Below are 15,456 nucleotides of genomic sequence, written 5' to 3'. Positions count from 1 at the left end.
CAGTGTGCTGGCTGACAGCTTCAGCCGACATCCCAACCAACAGCCGACATTTCAGATGGGCCCCAGGCTCCATCACCTCCTAACTGTAGACATGCGATAGACTGATAACTTGCCAGCTCAATCTGTTCAATCCATGAGAGATAATGAGAAAATGATTGTTGTTGTTTTAATCCAACAAGTTTTGGGGTTATTAGTACCCAGCAATAGTCACTGATTTACAAAATTAAGGCCCATCATCAAGAGAGTTCAGTCAAGGACACACTTTCAAAGTAAGAGCTAAATAGCAGAAAGGAGTTTGAGTACAAAAGGAGAACTTGAGATCAGGCATAGGGTGCCACTAAGGGAATCTCTAATGAAGCATGACTGGCTGGGTTGCTGTGACATGGCACACTACTCGCTATCTTGCTCTTTTTATTTATTTATTTGTTTAAAATTCAATTAGCGAACATATAGTACATCATTACTTTTAGATGTAGTGTTCAGTGATTCATCAGTTGTGTGTAATACCCAGTGCTCATCACAACACATGCCCTCCTTAATGCCCCTCACCAAGTAACCCCGCCCTCCACCACCTTATCTTGTTCTTCTTAAAAGTAAGCTCATGGTTGTAGCTCCACCCTGACGTTGGCCTCTTCTAACTTTTTGTATCATGGAAAATGTCAAACATATGCAGAAGTGGTGAGACTAAAGTGCTGAACTCCATATTCACTGCCTAGTTTCAACATGATCAACTCACGGTCAGCCTTATATATCTATACTCTTACGCACTTCCCCCCTTCACACTGCTTTGAAGCAAATCCTATTCATAATATAATAAGGTCCCTACATATTTCAGATCTAGTTCTACCAGATAAGGACTATTTAAAAAAAAAACAAACCATAACCACAATACTATTATCACACCTAAAGCAATGACCAAATGAACAATTATATATTTATATAACAACTTTCATGTTTAAGTCAGAATCTGCATGATATCAATAATGCTAGACTATCTTAGAAATATAATGCAATCGATATATGAATTTCAAATGATAATTTAAAAAGTAAAAGAAATGAAATATCTTAATCTGTCAAAAATATCATTATTATTTAATGTTTATCAGTATAAAATATTTTAATCAGATATTATACATTCTTTTCTTTTCACATTAAGGATTTGAAATCTGGCATGTATCTTACACACTTCAATTTTTTGTTGTTGAAATATAATTGATATGCAATAGCCTATCAGTTTCAGGTGTACATAGTGATTTGATATTTTTATATTATGATATATGATGATCCTCATAGTTACCATTTGTTACCACATAGTCATTACAATATTATTGACTATATTCCATATGCTATTAATTAATATCCTCATGATTTATTTTATTTTATTACTATTTTTTAAAGATTTTATTTATTTATTTGATAGAAACACTGTGAGAGAGGGAACACAAGCAGGGGGAGAGGGAGAGGGAGAAGCAGGCTTCCCACTGAGCAAGGAGCCTGATGTGGGGCTCTATCCCAGAACCCTGGGATCATGACCTGAGCAGAAGGCAGATGCTTAACCGACTGAGTCACCCAGGTGCCTCAACCTCATGACTTACTTATTTTATAACTGAAAGTTTGTACTTCATAATGCCCTTTCATCTATTTTGCCCATTTCCCTAAGTCCTCTCTGTTCTGGTAACCAACAGTTGGTTTTCTGTATCTGAATCGGTGTTTTGTTTTTTAGATTCCACATATAAGTGAAATCATATGGGATTTGTCTTTCTCTTTCTGACTTATTTCACTTACCATAATAGCCTCTAGGTCCATCCATATTGTCCCAAATGGCAAAATTTCATTCTTTTTTGTGGCTAAGCAATATTTCATATATATATATATATATATACACATATATATATATATATATAGCTATCTCACATTTTCTTTATTCATTCATCTATTGATGAACACTTAGGTTGCTTCTGTATCTTGGCTATTGTGAATAATGCTGCAATAAACACAGAAGTGCATGTATGTCTTCAAATTGGTGTTTTTGTTTTCTTACACCCAGAAGGAAAATTGCTGGATTATACGATAGTTCTGTTTTTAATTTTTTGAGAAACCCCCAGACTGTTTTCCACAGTCTATACCAGTGGACTACACCTCTGGTATAGTGGTGGCTACACCAGTTTATATTCTACACCAGTTTGTATTCTTACTAACAGTGCACAAGAGTTCCTTTTTCTCCACATCTTTGCCAATGCTTGTTATTTTTAGTCATTTTGATAATAGTCAATCTGACCAGTGTGAGGTGGCATCACACTGTGGTTTTGATTCACATATCCTGATGTTGAACCTCTTCTCATGTGTCTATTGCAAGTCTGTATGTCTTCTTTGGAAAATGTCTATTCAAGTACTCTGCCCATTTTTAAATTGGGTTTAAAAAATATTAATTGTGTAAGTCAATATTTTGGATGTTAATGTCTTATTGGATATATGGTTTTCAAATATCTTCTCCCATTCAGTAGGTTGTCCTTTTATTGATGGCTTCCTCTGTTCTTGTTGATGGCTGTGCAAGGCCTTTTTAGTTTGAGTAATCTCATTTATTTATTTTAGTTTTTGTTACTTTTACTTGTGGAGGTTTGTTCAAAAAAATATTGCCAAGACTGATATTAAAGTGCTTACTGCTAATGTTTTCTTCTAGATGTTTTATGGTTTTCGGTCTTACATTCATATCTTTAATCCATTATGAATTTATTTTTGTATATGATGGAAAATAGTGGTCCAGTTTTATTCCTTTATATGTAGCAATCTGGTTATCCCAATATCATGTATTGAAGAGACCATCTTTTCTCCATTGCATATACTTGCCTCCTTCGTCATAGGTTAATTGACTATATGCATGGGCTTCTTTCTTTCTTTCTTTCTCTTATTTTTTAATTTAAATTTTACTTACTTAATATATAGTACAATATTGGTTTCTGGAAGACATCCAAATGGCCAACAGACACATGTAAAAGTGCTCAACATCACTCAGCATCATGGAAATACAAATCAAAACCACAGTGAGATACAACCTCACACCAGTCGTAATGGCTAAAATTAACTAGTCAGGAAATGACAGGTGTTAGTGAGGATGAGGAGAAAGGGGAACCCTCCTACACTGTTGGTTGGAATGCAAGCTGGTACAGCCACTCTGGAAAACAGTATGAAGGTTCCTTGAAAAGTTGAAAATAGAGCTATCCTACAACCCAGCAATCACACTACTGGGTATTTACCCTAAAGATAAAAATGTAGTGATCTGAAGGGGCATGTGCACCTGAATGTTTATAGCAGCAATGTCCACAATAGCCAAACTATGGAAGGAACCTCGATGTCCATCAACAGATGAATGGATAAAGAAGATATTGTGTGTATATATATACATATATATGTGTATACACACACACACACACACACACACACACAATGAAATATTATGCAGACATCAAAAGAAATGAAATCTTGCCATTTGCAATGACATGGATGGAACTAGAGGGTATTATGCTAAGCGAAATAAGTCAATCAGAGAAAGACAATTATCATATGATCTCTCTGATATGAGGAATTTGAGAGGCAGAGCGGGGAGTTGTGGGGGTAGGGAGGGAAAAAATGAAACAAGATGGGACTGAGGAGGGAGACAAACCATAAGAGACTCTTAATCTCAGGAAACACACTGAGGGTTGCTGGGGGCTGGAGTGGGTGGGGATAGGGTGGGTGGGTTATGGACATTGGGGAAGGTATGTGCTATGGAGAGTGGTGTGAATTGTGTAAGACTGATGATTCACAGACCTGTACCCCTGAAGCAAATAATCCATTATATGTTAATAAAAAAATATTGGTTTCTGGAGTAGAATTCAGTGATTCATCACTTACATACAATATCCAGTGCTCAACACAACAAGTGCCCTCTCTAATGCCCATCACCCATCTTAGCCCATCCTCCTGCCCACCTCCCTCAGTTTGCTCTCCGTCATTGAGAGTCTCTTAGGGTTTGTTTCCCTCTCTCCCCACCCATTCCCATATGTTCATCTGTTTTGTTTCTTAAATTCCACATATGAGTGAGAGCATATGGTATTTGTCTTTCTCTGACTGACTTATTTCATTTAGCATAATATACTCTAGCTCCATCCACGTTGTTGCAAATGCCAAGATCTCATTCTTTTTTTTTTTTTTTTTTAAGATTTATTTTGAGAGAGAGAGCATGAGTGAGGGGGAGGGGCAGAAGAAGAAGGAGAAGCAGATGCCCTGCTGAGCAGGGATTCTGGTGAGGGATTCAATATCAGGACCCTAGGATCATGATCTGAGCTGAAGGCAGATGCTTAACCAACTGAGCCACCCAGGTGCCCCAAGATTTCATTCTTTTTTTTTTTTTTTTAAAGATTTTATTTTTATTTATTTGACACACAGAGAGAGATCACAAGTAGGCAGAGAGGCAGGCAGAGAGAGAGAGAGAGAGAGAGAAGCAGGCTCCCTGCTGAGCAGAGAGCCTGATGCAGGGCTTGATCCCAGGACCCTGGGATCATGACCTGAGCCCAAGGCAGAGACTTTAAACCACTGAGCCACCCAGGCGCCCCAATTTCATTCTTTTTGATAGCTAAGTATATTCTAGTGGTGTGTGTGTGTGTATACACCACATCTTTATCCATTCATTAGTCAATGGACATTTGGGTTCTCTCCATAGTTTGACTATTGTTGATAATGCTGCTATAAACATCAGGGTGTATGTACACCTTCAAATCTGTATTTTTATATCATTTGGGTAAATACCTAGTAGTGCAATTGCTGGACTTAGGGTAGTTCTATTTTTAACTTTTTGAGGAACCTCCATACTGGTCTCCAGCATGGCTACACCATTTGCATTCCCACCAACAGTGCAAGAGGGTTCCCCTCTCTCTGCATCCTCACCAACACCTATTGTTTTTTATGTTGTTAATTTTAGCCATTCTGATAGGTATGAGGTGATATCTCATTGTGGTGAGTGATGCTGAGCATCTCTTCATGTGTCTGTTAGCCATCTGGATGTCTTCTTTGGAAAATGTCTACTCATGTCTTCTGCCCATTTCTTAACTGGATTATCTGTTTTTTGAGTGTTGAGTTTGATAAGTTCTTTATAGATTTTAGACACTAACGTTTTATCTGATATTTCATTTGAAAATGTCTTCTCCCGTTCCTTAGACTGCCTTTTAGTTTTGTTAATTGTTTCCTTCACTGTGCAGCTGCTTTGTATCTTGACAAAGTCCCAATAGTTCATTTTTGAACTATGTTTCCCTTGCCTTCGAGGATGTGTCTTATAAGAGGTTGTTGTGGCCAAGATCAAAGATGTTGCTGCCTGTGCTCTCCTCTAGGATTTTAGTGATTTCCTGTCTCACATTTAGGTCTTCCATCCATTTTGAATTTATTTTTGTGTATGGTGTAAGAAAGTGGTCCAGTTTCATTCTGTATGTTGCTGTCCATTTTTCCCAACACCATTCGTTGAAGAGACTGTCTTTTTTCCATTGAATGTTTTTTCCCGGTTTGTTGGCGACTAGTTGGCCATAGAGTTGAGGGTCCATTTCTAGGTTCTCTATTCTGTTCCATTGATCTATGTGTCTGTCTTTGTGCTAGTGCCATAGTGTCTTGATGACTACAGCTTTGTAATATAGCTTGACATCTGGAATCGTGATGCCTCCAGTTTTGTTTTGCTTCTTCGAGATTGCTTTAGCTATTCAGGGTCTTTTGTAGTTCCATACAAATTGTAGGATTGTTTGTCCTAGTTCTGTGAAAAATTCTTCTGGTATCTTGATAGGGACTGCATTAAATGTGTAGATTGCTTTGTGTAGTATAGACACTTTAACAATATTTGTTGTTGGAATCCATGAGCATGAAATTGTTTGCCATTTCTTTGTGTCCTTTTCAATTTCTTTCATTAGTATTCCATAGTTTTGAGAGCACAGATCTTTTACTTCTTTGGTTAGGTTTATACCTGGGTGTCTTATTGGTTTTGATGCAATTGCAAATGGGATTGATTTCTTGATTTCTCTTTCCACTGCTTCATTATTGGTGTATAAATACATAACAGATTGGGTACCTGGGTGGTACATTCAGTTAAGTGCCCAACTCTTGGTTCAGCTCAGGTCATGATCTCAGGGTTATGAGATTGAGCCCTGTGTTGGGCTTCATACTCAGCATGGAGTCTGCTTGAAATTCTCTCTCTCTCTCTCTCTCTCCTTCTTCCTCTCTCCCCATGTGCACTCTCTCTTTCTAAAGAAAGTAAGTAAATAAATAAATAAACACAACACTGTTCATCATCATTAGCCATCAGGGAGATTCAAATCAAAACCACATTGAGATACCACCTTACACCAGTTATAATGGCCAAAATCAAGACAGTAAACAACTTGTGTTGGAGAGGATGTGGAGAAAGGGAAACCCTCTTACACTGTTGGTGGGAATGCAAGTTGGTGCAGCCACTTTGGAAAACAGTGTGGAGATTCCTTAAGAAATTAAAAAAGAGCTACCCTATGACCCTGCAATTGCACTACTGGGTATTTACCCCAAAGATACAGATGTAGTGAAAAGAGGGGCCATATGTACCCCAATGTTCATAATAGCAATGGCCACAGTCACCAAACTGTGGAAAGAACGAAGATGCCCTTCAGCAGATGAATGGATAAGGAAGATATGGTCCATATATACAATGGAGTATTATGTCTCCATCAGAAAGGATGAATATCCAACTTTTGTATCAACATGGATGAGACTGGAAGAGATTATGCTGAGTGAAATAAGTCAGGCAGAGAGAGTCAATTATCATATGGTTTCACTTACTTGTGGAGCGTAAGGAATAACACGGAGGACATTGGGGGATAGAGAAGAAAAGTGAGTTGGGGGAAATCGGAGGGGGAGACAAACCACGAGAGACTGTGGACTTTGAGAAACAAACTGAGGGTTTGGAGGGGAGAGGGGTGGGGGGTTGGGTGAGCCTGGTAGTGGGTATTATGGAGGGCATGTATTGCATGGAGCACTGGGTGTGGTGCATAAACAATGAATTCTGGAACACTGAAAAGAAATAAAATAAAATACATAAAACTAAAAAAACCTAAATAACTACATAAACAAATCTTTTTAAACATGCAACAGGGGTGCCTGGGTGGCTCAGTTGGTTAAGCGACTGCCTTCGGCTCAGGTCATGATCCCAGAATCCCGGGATCAAGTCCCGCATCAGGCTTCCAGCTCCACGGGGAGTCTGCTTTTCCCTCTGACCTTCTTCCCTCTCATGCTCTCTCTCACTCAAATAAATAAATAAAGTCTTAAAAATGCAACAGATTTAGTAGGGTTTTGGTAGATTTTTGGTAGTCTTTTGGGTTTTCTACGTAGAGTATCATACCTGCATATAGGGAAAGTTTGAGATTTTCCTTGCTGATTTGGATGCCTTTTATTTCTTTTTGTTGACTGATTGCTGAGGCTAAGATTTCTAGTACTACATTAAATAGTTAATAGTGAGAGTGGACATCCTTGTCATGTTCCTGACTGTAGGAGAAAGGGTCTCAGTCTTTCCCCACTGAGGATGATATTAGCTGTGGGTCTTTTGTATATGGCTATTATGATGTTGAATTATGTTCCTCTGCTGAGTTTTTTTCTTTTTTTAATCAAGAATGGATGCTGTATTCTGTGCTCAGTGAGAGTCTGCTCGAGATTCTCTCTCTCTGCTCCTCCACCCCTCTTTCTCTCTCTCTAAAATAAATAAATGAGGGACACCTGGGTGGCTCAATTGGTTAAGTGGCTGCCTTTGGCTCAGGTCATGATCCTAGGGTCCTGGGATCGAGTCCTGTGTAGGGCTTCTTGCTCAGCGTTGGAGCCTGCTTCTCCTTCTGCCTGCTGCTCCCCCTGCTTGTGCTCACTCTCTCTCTGATTTAAGAAAATGAATAAAATACTAAAAAAATAAATCTTTAAAAAAAGCAATAGATGCTGTATTTTCTTAAATGCTTTTTCTGCATATATTGACAGGATCATATGGCTCTTTTCCCTTCTTTTATTATTGTGGTGTATCATGTAGATTGACTCATGAGTACTGACCACCCCTGCATGCATGGACTTATTTCTGAGTTTTCTATTCCATTGATCTATGTGTCTGTTTTGTTGCCAGTACCATAATGCTTTGACTACTATAGCTTTGTGATGTAGTTTGAAATTGGGGAGTTACACACCTCAATTTGGACTGGCCACAAATGGCAAGAGACTGACTAACAAACTGGACAGTGGAGATCTATTTGCTACAATTGGCTGATATATCTCTTATGTTACTTTTAATCTATAAGAGCCTTCCCCCACCTCCCTATTCATTTTACTCCTTTATGTTTTGTGTGTGTGTGTGTGTGCGCAAAAAGGTGATTTTATTAAAGCATGGGGACAGGACCCATGGGCAGAAAGAGCTGCCTCATTTTATTCCTTTAATTTATTTGTTAAAGAAAATGTGTTATTTGTTTTATAGAGTTTTTCACATTCTCGATTTTGCTGCTTGCATCCCTGTAGTATGATTTGTCATATTTTTCTAGTCCCTGTATTTCTTGCAAACAGATAACTCGATCTCTAAGTTGGATCAGTTTTAGGATAAACTCTTGTCAAGAGTACTTGTAGCTTATGTTGTTTTCTTCCATTAGGGGACACATAATGACTGGTAGCCATTGATGGTCATTGTCTTAGACCCATTACTTTATTAGGGGCTGAAGATTATTTTATTATTCATCTTTTGTTTATTGCAGGAACATTCCATAAAGAGAAAACTCCCTTAATCAACTTGGTAATGTAAATAATAATTGTGGTCTGATGCTTTTATTTTGTAAACTATTGCTTCTTTTAAAATATTTTTAAAATTTATTTGAGATAGAGCAAGCGAGAGAGTATGAGCATAAGCTGGGACTGGGAGTGGAGGGCAGGGGCAGAGGGAGAGGGAGAAGCAGGCTCCTGGCTGAGCAAGGAGCCCGATGCCGACTCGATCCCAGGACCCTGGAATCATGACCTGAGCCAAAGGCAGACGCTTAACCAACTGAGCCACTGAGGTGCCCAGTAAATTATTGCCTTAGAATTATATAAAAATCAGTAAAAATCAGAAAAAAAAATTTCTAAGTTATGGTGAATACTATGCAAATTATAGTTAGTTTTTCTTAATAAAGTTAGTTTTGCTTCTTATCATTACAGTAACACATGTTCATGATAGAAAATGTGGAAAAGTAGAAAGAAGAAGAGAGAAAAACAGGGACTCTTAATTGTACCACCCAAAGACAACCTTGTAAACATTTTAGTTTGCTTCTTCACAATCTCTTCTTTAAGCATTTAAAAAAAAACCAACCCATTTGTGATCATAATTAACACACACATATTTGTGTCTTATTCTTTTTCATATAGTAGAGCAAACACATCCCTGTATACTACAATCTCTATGTAAACACTGTTTACCTGTCTTGCATAATATTTAAATTACAGATGCTAAGTATTTAGAATGTTACTGATAGCTTTTCATCAGTAAATGTACTGTGATGAAGAGTGACGTATTTCACTCTTGTATTTCAGAGGCAATCCTTAGGAAATGCACCTTATTTTAAAAAGGTATGAAAGATTAGTACACAAATGTACACATAATGTAGTGGAACAAAATTAAGTACGAACTCTACAATCTGGAGACTGCTCACTCAATTACCAAATATTTATTGAATTTCTGCTATGACTTTTTTCTAGGCACGGGGGATACAGTGGTAAAAAAATAGACAGGGTCTCTTCCCTCATGGGGTTTATATTTTAGTGTGTGTATGGGAAGACAGACAATAAACAGGTAAACAAGATTATTTCAGACAGTGATAGATAATGCGAAGACTATAAAACATGCAGCAGCTACTTAGAAAAAGTAGTTCTTTGTGGGGGTCTCTGACTAGATACTATATTTGGATTAGTTCCCAGTATGGGGAGCGGGGTGAAAAAGGCAGAAAGAAGGACACCAAAGCAGATGAACATTTCATTGGTAAAAGAAAGAGAGAACAAATATTTTAGAATTAAAAGAGGTGTTCCAGAGAGAATCCTCAAGTGAGAGAGCCTGCAGGTTTAAATCTGCTGGCCACACGAACAAGGTTCATGACATCAATAGCTATCAGGGACATGAGAAGCAAAACCACAGTGCGATACCACTTCACGCCCACTAGAATGGCTATGATCAAAAGATAATAACAAGTGTTGGTAAGCATGGGAAGATATTAGAACACTCATACACTGATGGTGGGAATACTTATGGTGTCACTTTGAAAAACCATGTGGCAATTCCTGAAAAGGTTGAGCATAGAGTTACTATACTAAGCAGCAGTTCCACTCTTAGGTATTTACCCAACAGAAATGGAAACATAGATCCACATAAAAACGTGAACAAGGATGTTCACAGCATCATTTTTACATTAGCCAAAAAGTGAAAACATCTTAAACGTCTATCAACTGATGAATGGATAAACCAAATTATGGTGTGACTCTAGAATGGAATATTATACAGCCATAAAAGGGAATGGAGTACTAATCTGTGCTACAACATGGATAAACGTTAAAAACCTTCTGCTAGCTGAAAGAAGCCAGTCACAGGGAACCACATGTGTGATTCCATTTATATGAAATATCTAGAACACACAAATCCAGAGAGACTGATGTCTCCCAGAGGCTGGGGGAGGGGAGAGGGAGGATGGGCAGTGACTGCTAATGGGTATGGGGCTTCTTTTTGGAGTGTGGAAAGTGCTTTGGAATTGGTTGTGGTAATTATCGTTCAATGTCGTGAATATACTAAAAACCATCGAATTGTATACTTAAAATGAGTAAATTTATGGTGTGTGAGTTATTATCTCAATAAAGCTGTTATTAAAAAAGATCTGCTAGCACTGCCCTCAGGAAATCATTCCACTTAGATGGGATGCTATGACGCCGGGAATTTGCTTCAGAATAATCCTTTAATAAGGTTCTAGATGAAACAAGACCGGAAATGATTTGATAATTGCTGAAGTGGAGAAATGTGTACAAGGGGGTTCCTTATACTATTTACTTTTTTATATGTATGATGTTTCTCATAATAAACATTAACAATGCATTTTTTATCAAAAGACCTTGGTTCTGGCACAGTTATTAGCAAGTCGTAACTGAGAGTCAGACTGGCCTGGTTAATAGCCTGGCCTCTGGAAGCATTTTATGTATATTGTGTGATCCTGGGGAAGCCACAGAACTTCTTCATATCTCAGTTTTCTCATCTATAAAATGGAGGCACAGAGCACCTACTTCATAGGGATGTGGCAAGGATTCAATGAGTTCATATTCACAAAGTGGTTGGAATGCTGATACTTTGTAAATTATGTGTGTTCACCTGTTCCTTTAAAAAAACAGGAAGGGTGGGAGGGAAAGAGGGAGAAACCCTGACAGGAGAGTACCTTTTGGCAAAAGCGAGGATTCTGAGTCTAAGCAATCTGAACTCATAAGATCTTGGGGAAACTCCTACCCCATTAATTTTGGGGAAGCACGAAGGGGACACAATCGTCACAGATGAAAAGGCCAGCTTTTTTCAGCTGTACTCTTGCTGCATTAGTGAGCAGAGAGAGAAGTCTTAAGCTATAAATGCGGATGTTTTTGCACTTAATATTTTTTAATCCATAGTGTTTGTGACCTTGGCATCCCTGCCATAGCAGAGCACTCCGTCGCCAGGCCCCTCAACCGTTTATGCTGTTTCTCACACTTCAAGTTCTGCTTTTCGTGTAAATCTTTATTAACTGAGATGCATGGGTAGCCCACAGACCCCAGCAGCCGACCCAAAGAGGGTATTCTGGGGAATGTGGACCTGCCTTGATTTCCTCCAGGACACAGGGAGGAGCCCCAGGGATCGACCGGGAAACTTTCAAATGTGTTTTTTGTTTCGTTTTTTAAATGTTTTTTAAGAGTGCTTTAAAAATGTTTTTGGCCTGGACAATTCCGTGTGGACAGGACCCATTGTGAATGCTTCTTTGTTGTGTAAAGGACAATTATATTTGCAGAAAGGAAGTTTCTAGGCTTTCAGAGGAAACCCCAGTTTTTTTTTTTTTTTTGAATGGGGGTCTGCAGTCACTTGGGGTGATTTAACCATCTTTGTCCTTCCGAACTATAGCATTTGAAGTTCTGTGACCTGCAACCACTCGGCGGGAAGTGCAACTGACCTCACAGTACGGCGTGCGTCTGTCTGACGGGAAAATACTGCCCAGAAACAATACCCTGCGTAGGCCAGCTGGACCCAGGTGTCTTCTCTTCTTTTCTTTATTTTATTTTTAAGATTTTATTTATTTATTTGACAGAGAGAGATCACAAGTAGGCAGAGGGGCAGGCAGAGAGAGGGGGGGTTAGCAGGCTCCCTGCTGAGCAGAGAGCCCGATGCAGGGCTCGATCCCAGGACCCTGAGGTCATGACCCGAGCTGAAGGCAGAGGCTTAACCCACTGAGCCACCCAGGCGCCCTTTCTCTTCTTTTCATTATCGCACTGAAAAACCGGGGTCGCGACCCAGAGTTGATTACTGGACAAAGAATTCAGTCTTGGTGACATCGCTGCTGTGCTGGAGCGCGGACCCTGTCACTCAGGGGAACCCCCTGCGGTGGAACACCCCCAGCTGATCCCCGAATGATTTCCTCCCCACCTTTACAGCAAGAATCTTCCCTTCCCTCTCCTCCCCTCCCTTTTGACTTGAGACCAGGCTTTTGCTTTTTAAACATCCGCACTTGCCTTTCATTTAGGGCGAGTCTTCAAGCGCTGTTGACGCGCGCCGAGGGAGGTGCTGCTCCGGCGCTCAAGCTCCGGCAGCTCAGGAAGCGACGGGCGTCCGTCCTCCTCAGCCGGCTGCCCGCACACGCCCGTCCTCCTCAGCCGGCTGCCCGCACACGCTCGGCGTCACCCAGCGGACGCTCCGGGACGGCGTCCCCGCCGCAGCCGTGGAAACGGGCGGGCTCCCTCCGCGGCTGCGCGAGGCCGCCCCACGCTTCCGCCGGCGCCGGCGGCCATTTTCCTGCTCGCGGGGGAGGGGCGGGAGAGGAAGATGGTGGCGGGGCTCAGCGCATCGCCGCGTTCAGAGTTTTCTGCTCTGGTGCGCGCACGTTATCCTTCTGCGCGGAAAGCGGGCAGCAGCTCCAGGCAGAGGCCACGTGTTCTCTCTCTACGTCGCCAGGGACACGTGTGGGGCCGCACGGATCTCGTCAGGAAAACTTTCCACCGCCTTTTCCTCTGTGGCTGAAGCGTGATTCTCGGTTCTGACTCTGGCCTCAGTTGGGTCCCTGGGCTACCTCCGTGGAGATATTTTGGCTTTTCAGAAGGAGGCATCCGTGTTTCCTTGCCATCCGCTGCTCACGCCTCACCCACTTCCAAACCCAGGAACCCTGGACCCTCATCTGCTCCTGTAGCTGTTCCTAAGCATCGGTGGATGTTCTGCTGCGGGCGGAAGGCTGTTCGCAAGCCCTTGAGGACCCTAGAAAAATAAGGGAAGTGTTAGGGTCCATGATCAAAGGAACGAGACTGATGCAAAGCGAAAGTCAAGCAAAGCTTTATTTCGTGCCAAGCATCAAAAACCAAACCGACCGGTAGGGGCCATCTCTTACGAAGAGGCGATGACGTTGACCCCGACCAGGCCACTCCCCAGATGAGGCCGCTCCAGATGAGGCCGCTCTCGAAAAGGCGACGACAAGGACAACAACCCTGAGGACACAGACTCTGCTCCCCATGATGCCACTCCGACGAGGCCGCTCCCCAGACAAGGCCGCTGCAGAGGAGGCCACTGGCTGGACAGGGCCGCTGCCCGGAATGAGGCCGCTCTAGCGAGGCTGATTGCAGCAGTGAGGCCGTTTGCCACGGGGCCGCTGGCGGTGGTGAGGCTGCTGGCGGGGAGGCCCTCGCTGTGGCGCCACTGCCGGCAACCACGACGCTCTGACGACTACCCTAACAGCTCCCAAGGGCTACTCTAACGGCTATTGCTAAGGGCTATCCCAACGGCTGTTCTAACCCCTCCTACTACTCCCCCCCCCCCACAGACTAACCTTTATATAGGTGGTTGAGCCCGGCCCACACACAGGTGGCCAATGGGATTTCAACTCACTGCAGTAAATATATGCGCGCCCCACGGATTGGATGTCTCCATCCGGCCTGGCCTGCCCCTATGTCCCGGGTTTGCAACTAAGTTCCTCTGGCTAACCAGGCCCTTACAGGAAGGAAGGAAAGAAGGACTGCAGGTGGTTCTCGTCTTTGCGGAAAGCCGATGATCTAGTTGAAAACTATAATGTAGATGTAAAATTCCCAGAGCAAATTAATATTGTCTTAGGACACAATACTTACAGTATCTTCTATCCTGTGTTGTAGTTTTCCATGTGCAATAGAAAATTTCCTGTCCTTTATTCTAATTCTCTTTATTTAATCCTCCCCTAAAGAAGCAGACTCTATATTTGGATGATCTTTTATCTTTCACCCACCCTGACACATGCCTGCGTGCTTTCCTTCCTTCTTTCTTTCCTCCCTCCCTTCCTTCCTTCCCTCCTTCTTTGTATTTCTATTGTGGTCAAGATTTGATCCCAACCATTCCTATCCTTATGGTTACTCTTTAAGGTCTATCCGACCAGCACTACTTCGCAGTGGCTCCCAGCTGCATCCTAGCGGGAGGGAGGGAAGTGTGAGCCTGAAGACAAGGAGCCAGGCCAGATGATGGAGCACTCGATTGGCACAAGTTAGAATTTTGTCTGGAAAGTTACAGGTAATTGATCACACATATTTATTGGGTATTTACTATGGGCAGGCACTGTTCTGGCATGAAGAACATAGCAGTCAGAGGTGGGCCCTACTTTTGAGAGGCTTGTATTCTATGGGGGAAGATAAGTAATAAATACAGAAGTGGGTGGTGATAAGTGTTACAAAGATAGAACAGTGTTGGGACGCCCGGGTGGCTCAGTTGTTAAGTGTCTTCTTTCGGCTCAGGTCATGATCCCAGAGTCCTGGGATCCAGTCGGCATCGGGCTCCTTGCTCAGTGGGGAGTCTGTTTCTCCCTCTGCCTGTTGCTCCCCCTGTTTGTGTTCTCCCTCTGTCTCTCTCTCTGACAAATGAGTGGATAAATCTTAAAAAAAAAAAAGATAAAACAGTGTTAGGAAGGACAGTGCCTGGGGTTCTAGCTCTGTGGTCAGGTCAGGTCTTTCTGAGGTGGTGAAACTTGAGATGAGAACTGAAAAACAGGAAGGAGGAAACGCATTGCAAGCAGGAGGAATGACAGATGCAAAGGGCAAGAGACAAAAGCAAGTCTGGCATCTTCAGAGGGAGAGAAAGGGTGCAGTGCTTGGAGGATGGTAGCAGGGGGTACAAGCAGAGGGACACATGTCGGAGAGTTTCAAGGGTAGTCTTGAATGCTGTGGTCAGAAGTGCAGATATTTTTCTGGTTCAGTGGGAGACTTTGG

The 15,456-nt window shown here is 41.8% G+C and overlaps 1 protein-coding gene across 2 annotated transcripts in view; it reads left to right on the top strand.

Annotated features, from left to right (window-relative positions):
• Positions 1–12,274, top strand: part of RCHY1 (ring finger and CHY zinc finger domain containing 1) — a 48,248-nt gene extending 35,974 nt beyond the window's left edge. Inside the window, exon 9 of one of the 2 annotated variants that reach the window (XM_080796158.1) lies at positions 12,152–12,274. In XM_080796158.1, coding sequence (XP_080652284.1) covers positions 12,152–12,199 — 48 coding nt within the window. In that variant the 3' untranslated portion in view covers positions 12,200–12,274. The remainder of the gene's footprint in view (positions 1–12,151) is intronic. The other variant, XM_080796157.1, reaches the window with a different exon arrangement.
• Positions 12,275–15,456: the final 3,182 nt, after the last annotated feature.

Source organism: Martes martes (genome assembly GCF_963455335.1).
Source record: "Martes martes genome assembly, chromosome: 2".
In the NCBI taxonomy this organism is placed as follows: Eukaryota; Metazoa; Chordata; class Mammalia; order Carnivora; family Mustelidae; genus Martes; species Martes martes.
Note: the sequence above shows the minus strand (reverse complement) of the source record. Positions and strands in the feature narration are given on the sequence as shown.